General features: G+C 45.8%; 1 protein-coding gene across 3 annotated transcripts; it reads left to right on the top strand.

Moving 5' to 3' along the window:
* The first annotated feature begins 129 nt into the window (after positions 1-129).
* On the top strand, positions 130-13,178 carry LOC133152996 (tyrosine-protein kinase CSK). Of its 3 annotated transcripts, none has more exons than XM_061277004.1 (13): positions 130-382; positions 7,321-7,404; positions 7,484-7,597; positions 7,679-7,791; positions 8,903-9,122; positions 10,727-10,820; positions 10,916-10,981; positions 11,055-11,154; positions 11,237-11,327; positions 11,416-11,489; positions 11,586-11,781; positions 11,848-11,934; positions 12,103-13,178. In XM_061277004.1, the coding sequence occupies exons 2-13, from the start codon at positions 7,390-7,392 to the stop codon at positions 12,283-12,285; spliced, it is 1,353 nt and encodes a 450-aa protein (XP_061132988.1). In that variant the 5' UTR covers positions 130-382; positions 7,321-7,389; the 3' UTR covers positions 12,286-13,178. The 3 variants fall into 3 exon arrangements, with proteins under 3 accessions (XP_061132988.1, XP_061132990.1, XP_061132989.1); XM_061277006.1 differs by lacking the exon at positions 130-382 and adding an exon at positions 782-806; XM_061277005.1 differs by lacking the exon at positions 130-382 and adding an exon at positions 7,195-7,248.
* The last annotated feature ends 8,611 nt before the right edge of the window (positions 13,179-21,789 follow it).

Raw genomic sequence — 21,789 nt, 5'->3', positions numbered from 1 at the left:
AAGTTGGTATTAGTAACAAGTCGACCATCGGTTGATTATCGCCTGTTGTGTTGGCCGCCATTTTGGCCGCTGGGTTGTGCTCGCCGACCATGAAGCTCAGCCAGCTGCTAATCGCTCGGCTGCGCATGCGCGGAGACCATTTCCTCTCGAGAAGCAGAAGGCCCCTCTCTCTTGTTGCCTTGCCACACATACACACTCATTTATACAAATAAACACACATGATCGACAGGGCGCAAAGTAACGTCAAGTCCACGCAGCGTTTTTGGGATTGTCGACAATTCAAGCCGCAGCAGCCGATCCTGGATGCTCCCCCCCGCAGTCACCCCCATGGACCACCGTCGCTAGTTTGTCGCAGCCCGCTTGGTCAACGCTTTTTCTCGGGGTGAGTTAGCCTTTTTTTCCAGCCTTTCTGCGGGTCACTGTTTTCCTCTCGTTGTGGTTGATTTCACTCGGCGCTTAACGGGACGAGAGAAGCCATTGTTTGTATAAAGATCGTAATGCAATGTTGTTGTTGTTTTTTTATTAGACTCATTGCTAACGCGCAACCAGCGCCAAACACGTTACCGTTAGCCGCTAGCTCACCACAAAATGTAATTGCATTAGCGGAGACACGCACCCATATACACACGCCCTCCCTCTTTTTCTGTCTTCATTTTCTGAAAATAAAACATTTTAAACGAAACCATTCTTGCGTTGGCATCTGCTAACAACGCCCACCGCTAGTTTTGAACCACCAAAGATGCGCCCATGATTCCATTATCGGACGCTTCGCTTGCGGAAAGCTTTTTTTGTGGTCAAGCTCTAAGGTGCGTTTGACAGGCTATTTGTTGCATTTATTTGAATAGATGATCATATTTTGGGCAGAAACTGGCGGGGAGATTTTTTTTTTCTTTGCGGGAGACATTGTGCGTAATGCAATAATTGACTGTTACAGTACATACAATTATACACACAGCCGATGTTTATTTTTAAACCCGCAGCCTTGTGTTTTTGCAGTTAAGGGATCATGAGGGCATCTTACCCACCTTGTTTCATCGCCCCAAAGAAACAGTTCCTTATTTCAAAACATATACAAATGATTTGATTATTAGTTTGATCCCTGACAGGCCATTTTCCGTATTGATCACTTTCGATGCTGTTGAATGTTTCAAGAACTCGACTGCAGACATTTTGGGCCTTTTTTTTTTTTTTCCCAGTCGCTTCCTGTCCTGCCTGCTCTTTCAAGTCATGATACACACATACCTTTGCAAGCCAGGGCACGACCACCAAGGGCTCCAGCAGCCTTATTAGCTACAACCATAAGCGAGGAGGGGCCAATGTGCTTGCTCAGCTCAATGTTGTTGTTTTTTACTCTTGAGTCACACAGTGTGTTTAAAAAAAAAAAAAATCAACATTACATGCGACTTATGCTCACCTTAGCAGCCAATGAAGCGGTTTACATTTTTATTTGGTGCTCAAATGGATGATCCTAATCAAATGGCCCTTGGATTCCAAAAAGACTGACCCCCAGTTTCTTCGGACCAGAATTACAGTCTGTGAGGGAGCATCACTTTAGCCGGGTCGTCACATTTGCCGAGACATTTTGTTTGTTCCATCTGTCAAGTCTCGCACTTGAATTCTTCGCTCTGCTTCCAACGTGATTGACGCGCGGCGTTCAAAAAGCCTCGCCAGAAGGCATCTGAAGGAGAAACGTGTATGCCCGCGAGGTCATCTTTATTAATGTTTGTTTGGCAGCTCGGAGTCGAGCTTTGTTTCACGACTCCGCCGCGCCGCGCGGGTCTCATTGGCATGCGAAGTGGAGGCTTCTCGCAAACAAGGCGCATCCACTCGCTGTCCATCAACGCTGGCGTGCAAAACGGGATCGGAGATTGGCGGACGGATAGCAAAACCGTTTAATGTGCACGCTGGACTAATAGTCGGCCATGTCACTTTGGAAAGATATGCTGTGTCGAGATGTTTTTAAGCTGGAAAAAGGGCACGGGTTTTATATCGCGGAATCACGAGTTCGTCTCGTTGGCTGTCAATTTGTTGGAGCTATTCAGCAGCTGATACACACATACCTTCTCATAATGGACAAGAATGTCAGGCGCTGGCTTCCCAGTCATGCCCACTTGAATTCACCCCAGAATTGTTCTATCGCGTTGAGCTCAGGACTTTTTGGAGGCCAGTCATGTTCATCCACATGAATCACTCTGGCGTGCTAACGTCATGAACTTTTTTTTTTTTTTTTAGTCAGGAGTGAAATATCAACCTACTCTAGTTGACAGCGACTGTCATCCCTAATTAAAGGGCCATAAATAAATGATGCAGTGATATGGGTTTTGACCATCTGAGATGTCCTGGTGCTCCTCAGTGCTGCGCTGGCATTGCGACCCGCAGCAGAGGATGAATCCCTGCTCTGCTGGTGATTAAAGGCATCAGAAGCAGACGCGGGAGGCAACGCGAACTCGCTCTTTATGTTGAGGCCAGCGGACTTCGGCTGGGCTTCAAACGGGCCCGCCGAGGATCCATTACCCCCCTGCTGAGCACCTAAGCCGGACTGGGCTCCGCTCCCGCATGGCTTTCGGGGGAGAATCTTCAAAGACGATGTAACCGGAGACTTGTCCGTGGCTTGATTAGATGACGCTCCTCTAAACCAAAATGGGAATAAAAGTGAATCATCTCGCCGATTCAGTTCCTTCACAATGTCGCGCTCTCTGTTGATCAGACGTAGCGCCAAACCCTCTTCACAAGACCCTCATCGCTATCGGGTTCATAGAATGGTGGCATTGTGGCCGCCATCTTGGGCGCATACTCTCCATCTGTGCCAGCGTCTGGTCACCCCCCCCCACACACACTTGAAGCCTACGAGGGCTTCTTCTCCCACGCCTGCCGGCGAGCTGACCGACCAACATGTTGAGCAGAGCCCACCGGGCACCCCGGAAAATACCGACTGGGAAATCGTTTCACACGATGCTAAATCCGATTCTTTGGATCGCTCCCACAATCACGAGTCGTAAAAAATAATGACTTATCATAAATGTTTTGAGCAGTCGTCTCCCGGATAATTAGGTTACATTTTCTAAATGTAGCCCGTAAAAAAAAAAGTGCCAGCCTCATTATCTTCCTCTCGAGGGGGTTCCACCATTGTCGAACTTTTTCCCTCTTTCATCTATTGCACATTTAAGGAGCGTGGATATTTTTATTTGTTAGCAGCATTAGTTAGCCCCGCCCCCAACCACAAAGACCTCCGCTTGACATGTTGAACGGCGGAATAGATTCACTTCCTGGATGTAAGCGAATATGCCCCCGCAGTCGTTCACTTCCTGTTTTCGAAAAGTACGTGAGCAAGGATGTGTGGTTGCGTTGTGTGTTTGTGTGTGAACCTCCGAGTGGTGAGTGCCCCACGCTGAGCGCTGATGCTTGCCTGCGCACAGAAAATGAATAATTTAGAGTCCTGGCATAACGCGACGCGAGTTCCATTATTCAGAGCTGGCATCGTATCCGACGATAATACGCAGATGCCAGCCGGCCATCAAAAAATAAACCCATCTCCATTTTTTTTTTTCCTTTTTTAACTAGCGGTCTACGAACACTTCCCGGCAGTTTTAACGGTTCCCATGTGTGTTAAGACTGGGTCCGATTTTAAACCGACACCGAAGATGTTTTTTTTTTTTTAGAAACGTGTCAATCATTGGGAATAGAAACCGCAGATAGCGTCAACATCTGCATATGAATTAAGGTGGTCTTGTGATCATTCCAAGTCGGACTCGGTGTCCTTCGCAGCAATCATGGAATCTTGTCTTGTGAGCCAAATGGGATTGAAGCATCTCTTTCTCCTCATTTTCTCTGCCAACGTGCCTCCTCCTTCTCATCACGACGTGGGTGTTTCTCCATGGTGTCATTGGTGCTGAATGCGTCTCTTTTTGAAACGAGATTTGGGGCTGACATGTTGTGCCCGCACCCGGCTGTGTCTGCTGCTAATGATGTTCTTTGTGTCTCTGCGTGCATGCGCTTTGCCTCCCTCCTCTTCCCCGCGGCCTCAATGGAAGACTTGTCATGTGTTGCTAGCAAAGGAGATGAGGCAGCACACACACACACACACACACACTCCCCGTCACCTCCAAGATACTACCCAATGTCCTTTTGACATGGTCGCCAGAGTAGAATATTCGAGATGCCTGGCAGTGGACACGACATATTGGCATGTGTCGGGCTACAGGTGGCGCTAGTGCACAAATTCGTTGTTAATTGCCGATCATCCGTTCCATTTAAATAGCTGTCTTGAAATTGTTCCTTACTTGTAATTCAAATCTTTTGTCTCCATTGAAATGAATGGAGATGATATTAATCCGTTCCAGCAAAAAAAAAAAAATTATACTGATTGTTTTTTCAGAGCAAACAGAGTCTTTCATTGAATTTAACATTTCCATAATGTATGCACCGCTAGAAGCGAGTCCAGGCGGCCTCTACCCCGACGTGCATTGAGAAGATATAAATAGCTGTAGAGTGTGTGTGTGTGTTTGTGTCTGTCCGCACTGAGACTCTGAAGCTCAAGCTCAAACAATAAGCAATCGCCCAGCATCACTCCCCCTTCCTCCCCCTCTGCGGCCCAGCCGTCGCGGGCCCTTTCCCTTCCCCCCTGTTCGCCCCCCTCTTCCTTTCTTTCTTCCACTTCCTGGCTGCCTGCTTTTGTCCGACGCCAGCGGTGAGTCCGAGCGGCCCGTCGCTCCGTGACGTCACGCCTGTCTGTCTGTCAGCCCACCTGTCTGCTTCTCCACCACCCCAAGGGACCACCATTATAACCAAGAAGCAACTCGGGGACCACTGCTTTGGCGGAATATTATTGATTATATTATATCATTATTGAATGGGGACACGATTCAGAAAATTAGCTGCAAAGTAAATCAAGTCTAAATAATGAATTAATTTTATTTCCAATTTTGCGGACCACCTGCAATACCGCCACGGACCCTTAGAATCCTCGGCGTTGACCTGAAGACAGTCAACAACGTAACAGAAAGGAAGTGAGCGTCTTCCTGTTTCTTCAGAATGTTTTTTTCTCTCGTATCTCCGTTTTGACTTCCCGTCCAAACCTCGCTAGCCAACGCAAACAGCAAATAATTTGTTAGCGTTCCATGCTGCAAAGCCACATCTCGCCATTATTTACATCTCTGTCATCACCCTCGGGGGGGGGGCTTTTTCCACGCACCTATTTCCACTACCTCATTTCACTTGGGAGGTTTGAATATCCAAATTATTAGCCACCCATCGACATCATATTAAAGTTAACGTGACTTTTCCCCAACACATGATTGATCAGGAATGTTGTTGACTGGCAATGTACATAATGGTGTCCTTGTTGCGGCGGTTGCGCAACTGGAGTCTTGATCAATTCGATTTCTCTCAGGACACTGTGTGACTTTCTTAGTATCTGGGCCAAACAGCAAGTTTAAAAAAAAAAAAAAAAAACTGTGTGAAATCTGTTTCCCTGTATTTCGTTGCTGTTCCGTTTCCTGTCCGTTGGTCGTGTACTCACGGTGGAAGAAGCGCGATAAAAATAACATCCCCTTCGCATCGGCCACAGATGCCTGCGGTTTTGTCACTCTGGTTTGAGACGCTGACAAAAACTTTTTCGGTTAGGGCTCGGGCCCTTTCTGGCGATTCCTCTGTTTACGCTTTTATTGACGCCGACGGTACAAAGCTGACGGAGCAGCAATCGGCTAAAAGAAAAACGTGGCGCCGGGATTCTTTGGTTGTGGGGTGTAAACATGCCATTGTTTTTTTGGTCTGGATTTACTGGTGATTAACCTTTGACCTTAGGTATTTGCTAACCAGGTGCTCTATATGTAGAGTTTGCGATTTTTTATTTATTTTTCTTGCTCCTGTGGCCAAATGTTCATCCTCAGCTGAAAGCTTGAGGATCTGCAGTGCAGGTATAGCAGTACATCACCGTCAAGCGTGCAGTATAAACGACAACGCAGCCGCAGGAACACGAAGGCATCGTCAATCCACAGGCTCGCCGTGGTCTAGTTAGTTTGAGCGCACGGGCATGATTTACCGCACGCCGTTCCGTCCGTCCGTCCCCGGCGGGCTTCTACCTCGTCCGCGCTTCGGGAAGTGCTCCTTCAATAAAGAGCGCTGTTGCATCACTCATCGCCATGACAACGCCACAATGAGCGGAGACAAATTTAGACGCAAAGGAGGAAGTGATCGTCTTTCGTGTCCGCCTTGCGCAATAGTCCGAGTAGTAAAGCTTGATACAAATGTTTACGCTTGCATATGACCCCAACAGGCCCAATGTTTCCAGTTGTCGTCTCTTAAGGGTTTAGTTTTTTTAGAAACAGTTTACTATTTCCCCCCCCCCCATTAGTTTTCCATGAACCCTCTGGCTGAGAGCCGCTGCAGTCTGCTAGCGTACATTTTTAAAAAGAAAAATTTAAACCACACTTATCCGGGGGACTGCACTAAAGTTGCATAACCCCCACATTGGTGTCAGACGATGTTAAGAGATGGGCCACAAGATGTCTCATTCTTTCAGAATGAAAGAACATCTTAATAGCGGCGCATCTCTCTCCGTGACCTCCACGTGGCCCCGCGTTGACAATCGGAGTATCGTTACGAAAAAAACAAAATCTTGCTCCATGACCTTTTGTACGACACAAATTTGAAAGTATTGTTGAGGACATGAATCTGATTTTCATCCGTGTGTGTGAGCGGGCCCATGTGATCGAACAATGGGCCCAAGAAAAGAGTAGCACTCGGGTAATTTGGTCGTGATGTCCGGCCGGCGTGTTGCGTGATGTGCTCGAACGGCTCTTGAGGCATTCCTCAGAGCGGCGGCGGTTAAGAATAGCACTCTTTGGGCTCACAATGCGGGCCGGGGCTAATACGCAGCTGTTGCTGTATCGGCCATTGACCGCAAACGGGCCAGTTCCCGTGTCAACACAGGATGCGGTGGCCACAGCGCCGTCGTCGACTCTCCAGGGAATGTGTCATGCTCACCGAAAGCTAGTTTAAAAAAAAAAAACGCTTTCCTTTGCGGGTACGGATGCTGTCGTGGGCTCCTCCCCTGCTTCATGCAGAGCGATGGAAAATATGACTCTACGACTTCCTCCTTCTCGCTTGACTGGCAACTTCCTGTTCGCCTGACTGCTCGTAAAAAAAGTGCAATGCTCTACAGCCCGGGGGGGCGGGTCATCAGAATTTTTTAAGGTGAAATGTTCTAGAAATTGAAGAGGCCATTTTGGTCGAAAGCAGTCATTTGGGGTGAATATGTTTGATTCATTGATTCATGCGCATGGATTTTGATCTAACGCTTGGTTTTTCTTCATGTCACAGCTCTGATGGTACCAAGTAAACAGTGAGCGCTACCTGCCCGAGGACACCTGCTGCCCACTTCCTCTCATCATGTCTGGGAGTCACGTAAGCGGCACCAGCATAAAACAAGTTCGGTCGGTCGGTCGGTACTGACGCCATTTTGATTTGTTTTTTTGCATCGCAGGCGCCGTGGTCGACGGGCACCGAATGCGTCGCCAAGTACAACTTCCAGACGGCCAACGAACAGGACCTGCCCTTCTGCAAAGGAGACGTGTTGACCATCATCGGAGTCACCAGGGTAAGCGGGGCCCCTCGCTATCTCTGACGACAATGCTCATTACGGTCGGCCGAAGAAAAAATTTTTTCTTCCCCTCTTCAGGATCCTAATTGGTACAAAGCGAGGAACGTCGTGGGCAGAGAGGGAACCATTCCAGCAAACTATGTCCAGAAGAGAGAAGGAGTCAAATCAGGAGGGAAGCTCAGTCTCATGCCGTAAGTTGGTGGACAAAAAAAAAAAACCTCCTCAAAAATTCACATTATGGAAAAGAAAGGCAAATATTAACCAGTTAAAATCAATTACTGCTTTTTTCTGGTCTTGATAGGAGTTGACTGAAGGGGGTGGGGGAAGGGTGGCTGGGACGGGAAGAGAGAGAAACATTTCTAAAAGGGGGAACATGAGACAAGAGCAACATGCAAATGAGCCATAAGGAAGAAATGGACCCAAATAACGCTGTTTTGATTCCGCACCGCGCCTCATTTGTCGATCCATAAAACGACCGGCTAAAAGTGCAGCGCTCCAACCGGACCACCCACTTTGAACCCCGTTATGAGCATCACGACGCTCGGCTTTTGGGTCATTGGGTCATCCGGCGCTCCAATGGGGTTGTTACGTAACCAACCCACGGGAAACAAACTTCCTGTTGCTCCCTTCAGACTTACTGAAATAGTTAAGCAGCTTGTTGAGTGGCTTATGAATGGCTGGTGGGTTTTTGATGTTGCAATCAGAACTTTTATTTTTGAATAGGGTTAGGCATATTGGTAAGAAGAATAATTATATGTGTGGGCTACAGGCCCCTCGGCCATTCACTGGAGAGGCAGCCTGCGCTGATCTCATCAAATAGAAACGCATTAATCTGCTTCGCCACAAAGCCTCGCGCTGTCTGCGGGCGGAGGCCAACGACAAGGAGGGGATGGATACCGGCAGCCACGAGAAACAGGCGAAATCAATTTGCGCCGTTATGCGTCCATCCATCTCGCTATCTAGCTAGCTAGTCCCACTATCACACCAGCAAGTCAAAGCCAAAAGCAAAGCAGACCGCTAGCATTAGCACAGATTAGCATTGAACCCTCTCATTTATTCGAACCAAGTTGACACGGGGGTAATTTGTGGTTGGGAACGTGTTTTGGTTCCTTCACACTCTCTCGGGCTGGGAGAAACACTCGCATCACTCTTCATCCCCGTCGCCGTGGTAACCAAGGCATCTGCATCGCCCCAAGCCTCTCAAAACATGCGAATCTAAGAAAAACATTTCAAGATGTCAACAATGAGAAATATTCCTCCAGCATTTAATCTGGTGTCTCGCCCTTTGTTTTTTGTCCTCAGTTGGTTCCACGGGAAGATCACCCGCGAGCAAGCCGAGCGGCTGCTCTACCCTCCCGAGACGGGCCTATTTCTGGTACGCGAGAGCACCAACTACCCGGGCGACTACACGCTGTGCGTCAGCTGCGACGGCAAGGTGGAGCACTACCGCATCATCTACCACAACGGCAAGCTCTCCATCGACGAGGAGGAATTTTTCGACAACCTCATGCAGCTGGTGGAGGTGAGCCGGGAAAACACGGCGGATCATTTTTTCCATCTACACGTACGACCTAGCTTGCTTTCTTTAGCACGATGAATGAAATTGTGCCGCTATTTATTAGCGCCGTCGCATAACCTCGGGCAACCAACTGAAAAAGACACGCACACACCGGAGGTTCCCAGTGGGGCTTGACTAAACATCTCACTTTCTTCAAAAAAAAAAAAAATCCGCCTGAGCTGTTATCCGCAAGGCTGGCGGGCGGATAGACTTTCATCATGTCAGATAACGAGAAGCTCAAGAGCTCCAACTATGGCGTGCAGTTTTAATTGGGCTGGCAATGGAAATGTACCTTCAAGGTAAAGTCCAAATTCTTGCCCTCAGATTACGTAACAATAACTGTGCCAACATTGCTTCCACGCAATTATTTTTTTAATCCTAATCCTGGCCAAAATGTTTTTTTGTGTCCGACTTTTAGTTGTTCCCCATCTTAGCCTTTCCCTTTTTCTTTCCGTATCATCGTTCCTCCGGGCTGGATCTCCGCCGTCCTTGTGTAAACCTCGCCACTCTCTTATGCCGCCTTCCTCTCTTCTTTTTTTTCTCTCGTCGTCTATGTATAGCTTCTCCCCGCCTGCATTTCCCACTGCGTCTTCCCTCCTCACTCGCCGAGGATTCCTCGCATTCTTAGCGTGTGTATTTTCCGGCTCGGCCGTCCGTCCCTCGCGCCCGTCGGCTTGTCGCGGCAAGCCTCCTTTGCGAAAGATTGATAAAAGGAGGCGGGACTCCGCTGTGATGTCACACACGCCGCTCGCCATAATCACTCTTTCTTCTTAAATGATCTTTCATCTTCATGTTAGTGTTGCGTAATGCATTGTTCGCAGCGCTCAGCCACGTGGGAATTTCCTTCGCGGCAACGGCACCACCTAGTGGTTGCAATCGCCAACGCAGCCACTCGGCCAATTGGTCATGCTGCAGTCATCGACTCCCATGCGCGACTTGGTAATCGCCGAAATGAGTATGTCCGCCTCCCACGGGTGGCGCCGTCTCATCGACACCCTCATCCCCGTTGTCGCGTCACACACGCAGCGCTGACGCTCTGCAGTGGAATTCATGCAGCTTTGCCCATGATGTCATCACCGGCCAATAGGATAGCATCTTCAGAGTTAAACGTCGGCCACTTCAAAATTGTGCAGCCAGTTAAAATGCAGTAGATCAGATTATAGCTCGGATCTGAACATTAACACTAAAAAAACCCGAAATGTCACATTTGCATATGTTTGGTAAGTCATCCTTGTGACTCGTTGGGAATTTCTTTTTTCTATTTTTTGCTCAGTGACAGCAAAGGGAGGTGACGTTTTCCCCGAACGCTTGAAAAAAAAAAAAAAAAAGACAGAACTGACATTCAGAGAAGTGTTTCTTGTAGCAGACAAAAGGAAACCCGTTGAAAGAAAGCACAAGATGAAAGTCAAAAGCTGTTTAACGACGCGACTCTCAGGTTCTCTTCACCAGGGAAGACCTCAGAAACATCAGACACACTTTAGAAGTTTGTTTTTAAGGCTGTCCCCAAAACCGACAGTATATACGCACACACACACACACGTTTAAAAGCTGTTCAATTCTTTTCCCAGCACTACACCAAAGATGCCGACGGCCTGTGCACCAGCCTCATCAAGCCAAAATTGATGGAGGGCACGGTGGCGGCGCAGGATGAGTTCTCCAGGAGTAAGGACATTTGGATTCATTGATCCATCGTCCATCATTGCATTTTTTTTTTTTATTATTATTTCATTTTCCTCACTCTTCCATGTTCCTGCAAGGTGGCTGGGCCCTGAACAGGAAGGAGCTGAAACTCCTGCAGACCATCGGAAAGGGAGAGTTTGGAGGTGAATCCCCCACCTTAGAGTTCAGGATGTCAACTTGGAGTTTCTAGCCCGGGTTCTCCTCCTGTCTTGTCAGATGTAATGGTGGGCGACTACAGAGGGAACAAAGTGGCGGTGAAGTGTATCAAAAACGACGCCACGGCGCAGGCTTTCATCGCCGAGGCCTCGGTCATGACGTGAGTCACATCTCCAGTTCCTCAGATACGTTCGAATCCGTTATCTGATGTTTTTTTTTTTTTTTTTTTTATGTCTTCAAAGGCAACTGAGACACAACAACCTGGTCCAGTTGCTGGGCGTCATCGTGGAAGACAGGGGAACGCTCTACATCGTCACAGAGTACATGGCCAAGGTTAGTCAAACTCGAATAGCAATTTCTGTTCATGATTTTTTTTTTTTTTAAATAAATCAAATGTGTTGTTTCCTCCTCTGCTCAACAGGGCAGTCTGGTGGACTACCTGCGCTCCCGAGGACGGACTGTGCTCGGCGGGGACTGCTTACTCAAGTTCTCACTGTGAGCTATCTTCTGTGTAGCTTTGCACTTCCATACTGCAAGTTTCATTTCCTTAGTGAAAGAAAGAAAGAAAAAAAAACATGTCCTCCTTTGCAGCGATGTGTGCGAGGCGATGGAGTACCTGGAAGCCAACAACTTTGTCCACCGAGACCTGGCGGCCCGCAACGTGCTGGTGTCGGACGACAACATCGCTAAGGTCAGCGATTTTGGCCTGACCAAGGAGGCCTCCTCCATACAGGACACCGGCAAGCTCCCCGTCAAGTGGACCTCACCTGAAGCTCTGAGGGAGAAGGTGAGGATTATTTTCAGACACTCAGGCAGGGAAACTGACTTTTTTTTTTTTTTTGTCCCCCCTCAGAGGTTTTCCACCAAGTCAGATGTCTGGAGTTATGGAATCCTCCTCTGGGAGATCTACTCCTTCGGCCGTGTGCCTTACCCTCGAATTGTGAGTAGCCGAATGCAGCGTCAGAATCAAATTTGGTAGAATCAAACAATTGAAATTACACTGAAATTCAATTGGAAATATTTACAATTGTGCTCCTGGACTGTGAGGCCTTGGCCTGCAGGTGGCGGCATTGTTCACTTTTTGCAAATGGCCTCTCTTGTCTGGCAGCCGCTGAAAGAGGTGGTGCCCCGCGTGGAGAAGGGCTACAAGATGGACGCCCCCGACGGCTGCCCGCCGGTGGTGTACGACCTGATGAAGCAGTGCTGGACCCTGGACGCGGCGGTGCGGCCGTCCTTCCGCATGCTGAGGGAGAAGCTGCAGCATATCCGAGCCAAGGAGCTCTACCTGTGAAGCGGCGGGTGGGTGATGACGATAGGGGTGGGGAGTTTAGGAAGGGGGGGGGATTAAAAACCAAGGGACCACAGCGAACTTTTCTCCCCCCCAGCCCACCCCTGGATACCCGCCAGCTTCTCTTAAAGGACCCACTTCCTGTTGGTGTTGTAAAGCTTTTGCCCAATTGGCCGCTCTTTTCTTTCTTCTTGCTCCTCCTCTTCCTCTCCACCTCTGTTGAACACGGCATTAAGTGGAGGGGAGGCTGGCCTTTTCCCTCCACCTTTGTCAGGTGCTCCCTCACCCCCCCCCCCCCCCCCCAACCCAATCCACCTTGCATGTCCCACTGCCGCCTCAGTCGCTCGCCCTCCTCCCTCTGCTGGCCGTGGTGTCAGGTGTGGGGCCTTCGCTCTGTGCCAAAGTGCCTCCGGAGCTCCACAAAAACGCCGCCACTGTCTTTTATTTGAAATTGCCCCTTTTTTTCAGGGAGGTTATCAAACCAGTTTTCTAGTGCCGTATCTCTTTTATCCCGTTTTTTTTTTTCTTTTTTTTTCCCCCCTCTGCATTTCGAAGCATTTTTGGGGGGTCCAGGAGCCACGAGTGGCGGAAATGGAGGAGCAGACGGGACGAGGACTTGGAGCAGCCTCTGAACGGTTCATCATACGTGGGCTTGTTTTTTTTTTTATATCAAATATATTTAAAGGATTAAAAAAAAAAAAAAAAAAGACTGACCGGGACAGAATTTAAGAAAATAAAGGCGGACGGGGGCAGGTGGGGGACGGTGGTGCATGATGTGTGCGAGCGTGCGTGTGAGAGTTAGTGTGCGCGTGCGAGAGGCCTTCGGTTCAACTGTCAGTGCTTTCAATGTTCATTGTTTTATTATGCTATCATGAATAAATCATTCCATCTGAGTAGACATGTGAAAGTGACAATATTTTTCATTTGTGATGGAAACGGATCAAGACAATTCACAGAACTTCAGTTGGAGAACAAATCACACTCCACACCGCATGATAATCAGGATCATCTTTACAGTCATTCAATAATTCGCCGTCTGCTTAGTTGCGTAAGAAGGTAAATGTCCAAATTTGGTCATGTGTGTGTACTGCTGTAGTCTAATGATCTCTGGTCCAAACTCTCGTGAACACTGCTCATCCTTTAAAGATATGTTGAAGTAATCCTGATGAGCAGGATGTGTGCTAATCAGCTTTTAATAAGATGTCCACCTGAGCAGGAGTTACACACCACCACGTGTAATCTGATTACAAGTTTTTATTTATTTTTGCCTTAAATCCGTAGCGTGACCAAAGCCGGACCTAACTCAATGCTGTGACAGAATGAAGATGAGCCGGGGGGGGGTCTGCTTGGATGCTGCGGGCTGTGTTTCCCAGTTAGGCTTTGCACGAGGTTTAGGCAAGTCATGTGACTCATCGGCCTGCGAGGCCCGGATCACTCTGCATTAATTACATTTTTTTTTTTTTTGTCCCGGATTTGCAACGACGCAGGTTGACTTCCTCCCACACAGAAGGATTTGTTGAGCTGCTCTAAGGAACCCGCAGGAGACAAATGTTGATTGAAGAGAGCAGGTTGACGCCGTCACGAACCAGCCTGGAATTTTCTTTGAACGCTTTTAGAACCTAAAAAAAACTTCTGTGCTGTTTTTATGCTGTGCTGCTCATAGCCGTGCCGGTGAACCCGAACAATTAGAATTTTGTGCCACCCATCTGTTTTGTATGGATGATCTCCATATAGAAACAAACAAAATTTCATAACTCTTGAAAAAGTCATTTACCTGCGGTTGTCTGAACTCGTAGAAATAGCCAAATGACCCTAAAATGGCGACCGTTACCCAAAATGGCTGACTTTGTCTTTGTGTTGATTCGTGAGACTTTTTGTGTCGTTATAGTAATCGTTATACCAAATGTCATGTTACAAATTGAAAAGTTTAAAAATAAATAGTAATTTCATAGCTGCTTACTGTATATTTCAATGTTTATAGGCAGCTGTGGCTAAAGCCAGACTGGCAGGGTTTCTATTTTTTGGACCTGGATTTTACACCTTTTGATGCCACGCCAGGTACGCAAAGCCAAAACATGCAAATAAATTTTAATCTGCAATCGTTATGGGTCATGAGTTCAATTTGAGCTATAAATTCTAATTTAAAAAAATGTCATTTGAAGTTAAAATATGCTCGCAAACAATAGCAAGACAATCTCATTAGTTTAATAAATTACCGTTTTTTTCCGTGTATAGTGCGCCCCCATGTATAATACGCACCCTAAAAATGGCATGTTGATGCTGGGAACAAGCCTGTACCCATGTATAATACGCACCCAATTTTTATAATTTTTTTTCATTTATTTATTTTTTTTAAGTCCCAATGATCGTCACACATGCAGGGAGGCAATGGGTCCCATTTTTATAGTCTTTGGTAGGGTCTTAACTAGGCTGGATGTAGTTTCTTTTGTTGGCGTTGATTTTTCCGACTCCCCGTAAAGGCACCACCGCGATCATGATGTCTGATGGTTTCTGTTCCTGTCTTTGGTAATGTCACCCTGTCTTTTTGTTCCACGTCTTTGTCAGTCCTGTTGTTGTACCATGATTTTCTTAGAAAAAAATAAAAAATAAATTGTACCCATGTATAATGCGCACCCCAGATTTTAGGACAATAAATTAGTTAAATTTTGCGCATTATACACGGAAAAAAACGGTAAGTAATTAAATAAGGAATTTCTATTGAAATTCTGTTTCTTCATGACTTTTAAGAATGTGTGAATAACATTTGAAGCTCATTGACTCTCCATTGTAATTGTTTACTATATGTATACACACACACGTGCCCCCTGCCGTGATGTAACATCCTGGCTGGCCGGCGGCTGCGGCGGGCACGTTGGCCGCCTTTTGACTTTGGCAAATATCAACGTCCTCCCCCGAGTCGCGTCGGAACATGTTTTTTCTGCGCCGCTTGTCAGCATGAATTTGCATTGCGCTCTCCACATTTCACCTCCTCTCCCTTCCCCTCCCTCCCTCCAGTATGCTGCTTGCCATGCATGCAGCGAGACCGGGCAAGGGCAAAGAGAGCCCCGTGGTCCTTACGGGTCTCTGCGGAAGATCGTCCATAAAAGCAGAATTTTGCAATCAACATTGTTAGCATGCAACTTCTATCAACACAACTTGCTGTGTGATCTGCACACCAACTGTTTGCAAGCATCACCTGCCAACATTTTGTATTTTCTTCATTAAAGTTAGCAAGCCGGCCGCCATTTGGCGACACTGCTGCTCAAAGTTTGTCGTCTGGCCTCGAAGGACGACGAGTCACCGCTTCGCATGAGGCGCAACGTGACGGCAAGGCCCGTCCGTTCGTTTTACGTCTTATTGTCGTGGCGACGACTTCTGGCAGGCTGCCTGAGCAGATGATGTCTTTGTGCACCTCCGTCGGGGGGGAAGCGATCCACTTGGCAGAGCTTAACATGCCACACTGCAAAGAGAAAGTGTGAATTGGCTCTAAAAATGAATTTCAAGTCGCTGTCAAGCTGAGAATGTTGGAGCCGATGGAAGAGCAATTAGCGGTGCTAAAATACCGTGGACGTCGGATTTCCGCTATCTGGAGAAATAGTTGTTAAAACATGTCAATTAAGTTTGCACTGTTATTTTTATGTGACGTGTTAAAACATCGTGTTGACTAAAACGCACACTTATTGAAGACCAAATTGTTTGACAAGAATACAGTGATCCCTCGCGACTTCACGTTTCGTTTATCGCGGCTTCACTACATCGTGGATTTTTTTTTTTTTAAATTAAAAAACATTTAAAAGTTAAAATAAAACTTCTAATCTGAGGAAACATCGGTCTAATCTTTAGGAGAATCTAGTATTGCTCCAAATGTTCGTTTACATTCCGTTTTCGCCTGTTAGCACGATGGTGAATTAGCATCTTTCCGCTAACTCGTTAGCCTGCCCAGTACTTCTTGTTGGTGACCGTACTTCGCGGATTTCACTTGGTTTTTGGAACCAATTATCCGCGATAAACGAGGGATTACTGTATTGTCAGATTTGATTGGCAGATTTGATCCCACCTCTGCCACCCTCAAACATAGCGACAGGAGATATATGAATACGAGCTCGTGTGTTCACAAGAATGCCATTTCGTGACCAAAGTCTCTCTCTCGTTCTCGTTTTCCAAGTGACCCGCCTCGGCGCGGATGACTCGGCGAGGGCCCGAGGAGGACGTCACGTAAACGCTTGTGACACATGAGGAGCGGCGGCCGAGCGTGAGTAATGTTGAAGGTTCATGAAATGTCGCCAAGACTGCAGATAAAAAGTGCACACTCGACCACTTGTCACAAAACTTACATTATTGTCGCTTGTTGATTTCAACTTCCATTGTTGCCTTTCTCTCCATTTATTTTGAATTTTTTTAACGCTCTTTATATTTCCTTGAAAGCAAAATGACGACGACCGTACGCTTGGAATTAATAATAATAATAATAATAATTCGTGAAATTTGTATAGCGCTTTTGTCATCTGTTCACGTGTGGCTGTTTGCTGCGTAATTCATGCAGCATGGTGTAAATACAGCGTGAAGTGTGAAGAGAATCTCCCAAGGGGATTAGCAGAATTCACTGGGGAGGGGAAAAAAAAAATATCTCAAAATGTACATCCAGCTTGTAAATAAAAGCATATTCCTCGAATGGAGGCTCATCCAGACCTCTGGACATTTGTCCCGACTCGGCGGTTCTGGGCACCAATGGGGCAGAAGTGCATATAAACGTTGTGGGGGGGTTGTGGGCCCGGCGGCGGGGTACCGAGGGACAGCGGGAGACCCAGATAAGCGCTCAGCGGCGCTAATTAAAAAAAAAAAAAAAAGATGTAATGCGAGGAATGTGTCTTTCTAATGTTTAGAATATGTCATGAATTTTTCTATTATTTGTTAAAAAGATATTTTTGAAAACCTCAACAGCAAGTCTTCAGCGCCGAGCTCATGTGCTAGCCTGTTAGCATACACACCTAAGCCAGAGGTCAAACTACTTTTTTTTTGTTTTTTCCCGGTTGACGCTTTAACGGATCACTGCTTCAATGGCCGCTTCACTTTTGCCCGTCTATCCCAATTTTATCTGCGGATGTTGACGCTTGAGTGGGAAAAGCAGCTATTAGCATTGTGTTTTTGTTGCGCTCCCTGCACTCGGGCTTGTTGCGTAATGGCGTGATTAATTTGACAAAATGCTTGTCCTCATTACTTCGGTGGGGGTGGATGCTCAGCGGACACTTCATTAGGCACACCTGCACGATGTAATGACGTCGACAATTTTAACAGAGATTAGAAATATATTATTGCACTGAATATTTTGGTTCATTTTTAATATATATTTTTTTTTAAATCTATATTATATATATATATATATATATATATATTTTTCTTCTTCCACATCTTCAGCTGTTTATGGTTGTGTTATTATGTAATGGCTGCTAATTAGCATTCATTTGTTTTTATTCATACGCTTAATAAAAGGCAGCGTGGGTGTTTTGTGCATTATGTGACCTCAGTACAGTCAAAGTGTTTTACGTAAGCGTGACATGCAGCTTTTTGTTGTTGTCTGTGCAGCCCCGAGGAGTTCTTTGCGACGTCCGCCGTTCCGTCCACGCTGCGCCAACGATGCTTCGGATCATACGTACGAGACTTCTGAATGGGTCAAACGTGAGTCGCGAGAGTCGGAAAAATACTGACGTTTGTATTTTCGGCTCAGAGGAAGCTGCTGTCAGAGACATCTCGTCAGATATTTAATGTGATAATAGACTGTGAAAGCCGCCCCCGTCAATCACAGCAGATGGCGGCCATTGTGTGATGTTCATTGCAAAAATGAACATCACGCTAACTTCGGTCGAGAAGAAGCTTGACGCGCCGCCATTTTGTTATGGCGGGGAGTAGCCTTCATCGTTACATCATCTCGTCAATTCAATTCAACGTCCCGTCCGGCCTCGGGAGGTTTTGACGGCCAGCCAGCTCGGCTCACCTTCGCCCTCAGCCGAGACGAAACGTCGAGACGTTCCGATTGAGCCAACTTAATTGAATTCGGTGAGCCAAAGAAGGCTCTGCGAGTTGAGGGCGGGGGGGAGCGTCGGTAGCGCCAGGACTCCAGCAGGGATGAAGATGACACAGTTGCCTTGGGGGAGGCAAAGGCTGGATTCATCCGAGCATTATGAGACATTTTCAGCGGATTTCGTCGGTACTCGTGTTGGACGGAGGGGCTGCGTGAGGTCGACTGGAGACATTCACCAAAACATTCGATCTTATGTAAGCTCTACGAGGTGCACAATGTTTGCTTCCGATAAACATGAGAACAAGCGCACACAAGAACCCATAATAGACGTACCATCATTTGAAACATTAAGACTTGATTGAAACGCTAATTTCAGATTTATCCGAACCCCAAAAAATAAATACATTTTAAAAATCTGATCGTCCCTGCCCCGCCCCAAAGATAGATAGATAGATAGATAGATAGATAGATAGATAGATAGATAGATAGATAGATAGATAGATAGATAGATAGATAGATAGATAGATAGATAGATAGATAGATAGATAGATAGATAGATAGATAGATAGATAGATAGATAGATAGATAGATAGATAGATAGATAGATAGATAGATAGATAGATAGATAGATAGATAGATAGATAGATAGATAGATAGATAGATAGATAGATAGATAGATAGATAGATAGATAGATAGATAGATAGATAGATAGATAGATAGATAGATAGATAGATAGATAGATAGATAGATAGATAGATAGATAGATAGATAGATAGATAGATAGATAGATAGATAGATAGATAGATAGATAGATAGATAGATAGATAGATAGATAGATAGATAGATAGATAGATAGATAGATAGATAGATAGATAGATAGATAGATAGATAGATAGATAGATAGATAGATAGATAGATAGATAGATAAAATGAAATAATCATCCCAGGCGTCCATTTTGTAGGGTTTGAAACGAGAGTTAGGGTAGGCTATTGACTTCTAACTGGGCTCAACCAAGGCCTCAGACCTAAATTTGAAACCCCAACACAGGCCTTCAACCCTAATATAAAACCCAAACGCTTGCTTGAAACCTGACCACCTCGTTAGCCATCTCTGCTCGTTGTGACGTGACACACGGGTGACGGCCACAGCGTTTGACCATGGAGGTCTCGTCAAAGCAGGGTGTGTTGTTTTTGGGATTGGAGGTCAGACTTATGCAACGCTGCGCATGTGGCGAGATGCGCCCAAAGCGGTGGAGGTGTTTATGTGAGTATGTGTGTTGTGTGCTCATAAGTGAAGCAGACACAGATGGAGCGTTTGGGTTGGAGGCGCAGCTCCCAGCTGGAAAAACAGATGACAAGATGTATTGAGAGAATATGAAGTGATGCATCGTGGGAAATTTCAGGTCATTATAAACGTCTAATGAGGCCGCCGAGCGTTGCGTTAGCGCACAGGTCAGCGCCGCTTGATTGGCTCGCAAAAATGTTGGGAAGCTGTTTTAAACTTGAGTTAAGGTTTTAAACTTGGCTTTCAAAGTTGCGTTTCAAATTAGCGTTTGTTTGGTGGCTAATTAACATTGACGCTAATGTTAGCCACGGACATATGATTGATGTTTTGTTTAGCCACAGGGCAAACAAGTTAAGATGATGAGTAAGCACAAAATATATCATAATTATCCGGACACAACATTAGGTACACCTGAACCATGTAATCCAATAGCAGCGTGAAGATGTTTGCTAGTTGCTTCACATCCTCATGGCATTCCGACTAGCAGGTTGTTTGCATGGCGTCATACAAAGGGGAATTTTACGCTCAGCTAATTCCATCTAAGCTCAGCCATTTGTGACGTCACGTTTTCTCCAAAGCTGCCCTCGGGATGCACGCCACATGTGTCATGGAGAAAGGGATGGAATGAGAGGTGTTGGCTTAGGTCAGCAGAAAGGAGCGAAAAAGAGAATGGAAGGATGAATGCGATTGAATGGATGTTCCTCAGATGGAGGATGTGGAAGAGATGGAGTGACGAATGAAACGAGATGATGGAGAGAGCTGGAGGGATGAGGAAGGAAGAGGGGATTGATGACAGGGTAGAAAGAAGACGTGTGACAGGAAGTGGCAAGGAAGGAGGAGTGCGCCATGATGAAGGATGGCTGAATAGGAGGATGAAGCGGTGGGCAAATAAAAGGAAGGATGGGGAGAAGATGGAAGAGTGCACAGGGATAAAGGGATAGATGAGGAAGTGGAGGGATGAAGGAGAGAAAGATGGAGGGCTGCTGTGGAGGATGGATCACATAAGATGGAATGTAAAGAGGCATGCAGGAATGAAGATGAACACACACACACATCTGTAATGCTTTAGCTGTTGATCTTAAAAGCCTGCAGGGCTTCTCTTAGCTTGTTAGCCTCCAGCAGCGTGCTAACATGCTAATCTTGAAGCGGATTAAATAATCTTTACATATAGTGAAGGGCCGTGTGTGAAAAAATACATTGCATGTGTAGATGTATGTTTGTGTGTGTGTTGGTGTGTGTTTATTCCATTCGAAAACACACATTCTGCTATCCTTTGATTGCATTACTTATTGCTGTCATGCAGGGATTTGTTACAGTTCATAACTCGGTCACTTTAATTTCAATTTTATTTTTGTTTTTATCTTTATTTTTATTTTTATTTTTATTTTTATTTTTATTTTTATTTTTATTTTTATTTTTATTTTTATTTTTATTTTTATTTTTATTTTTATTTTTATTTTTATTTTTATTTTTATTTTTATTTTTATTTTTATTTTTATTTTTATTTTTATTTTTATGGCAGTTCTGGAGTACCTAATGAAGTGTCTCTACGTCTCTGTCATTCCAGCCAGTATAGAGTGAGCCTCACACAACTCTGTCACTTTAATTTCAATTTTAATTTAAATTTTTATTTTCATTTTAATGGCAGTTCAGGTGTACCTAATGAAGTGTCTCTATGTATTCCAGCCAGTTTAAAGTGAGTCTCCCACTGAAAGAAAATGGCCCGCACAATGTTTCCTAATGAGGCTTTTTGACGCCATCAATACAAGGCTGATTGGCGGAGTGTGTGGATGGCAGCTGCTCCAACTCGCTTCATCCTGTGAGTGTATTTTTTTTTCTTCTGTCCTTGTTTACACAGAATCGACAAACCCACTGATTGCTCTTTCACACGTCTTCTAAAATCGAGATGCACCTCTTCACACTTTATTGAAAGGCGCTGGCTTGGAAGTAGGAACACCACATCAGACTTTTTTGGGGGGTTTGATTTCCCCGGAGTCCTTATAAACCAAATAAAATGCTGCTTGGGCATGTCGTCATCATTTTGAAGGTTGAACTGAGACATTTGAATGGCTTCAAAATCATCTTGATGACGCACTGGCTCCTTTCAATGTTACCATGGCAACCCCCGGATTAGGGACTTTCGTAGTAAACCAGCCAGGACACTTTCACTTTTGAGCAGTTTACAATATTTTTTAATGATCA

The sequence above is a fragment of the Syngnathus typhle genome, linkage group LG4 (assembly GCF_033458585.1).
Source record: "Syngnathus typhle isolate RoL2023-S1 ecotype Sweden linkage group LG4, RoL_Styp_1.0, whole genome shotgun sequence".
In the NCBI taxonomy this organism is placed as follows: domain Eukaryota; kingdom Metazoa; phylum Chordata; class Actinopteri; order Syngnathiformes; family Syngnathidae; genus Syngnathus; species Syngnathus typhle.
Note: the sequence above shows the minus strand (reverse complement) of the source record. Positions and strands in the feature narration are given on the sequence as shown.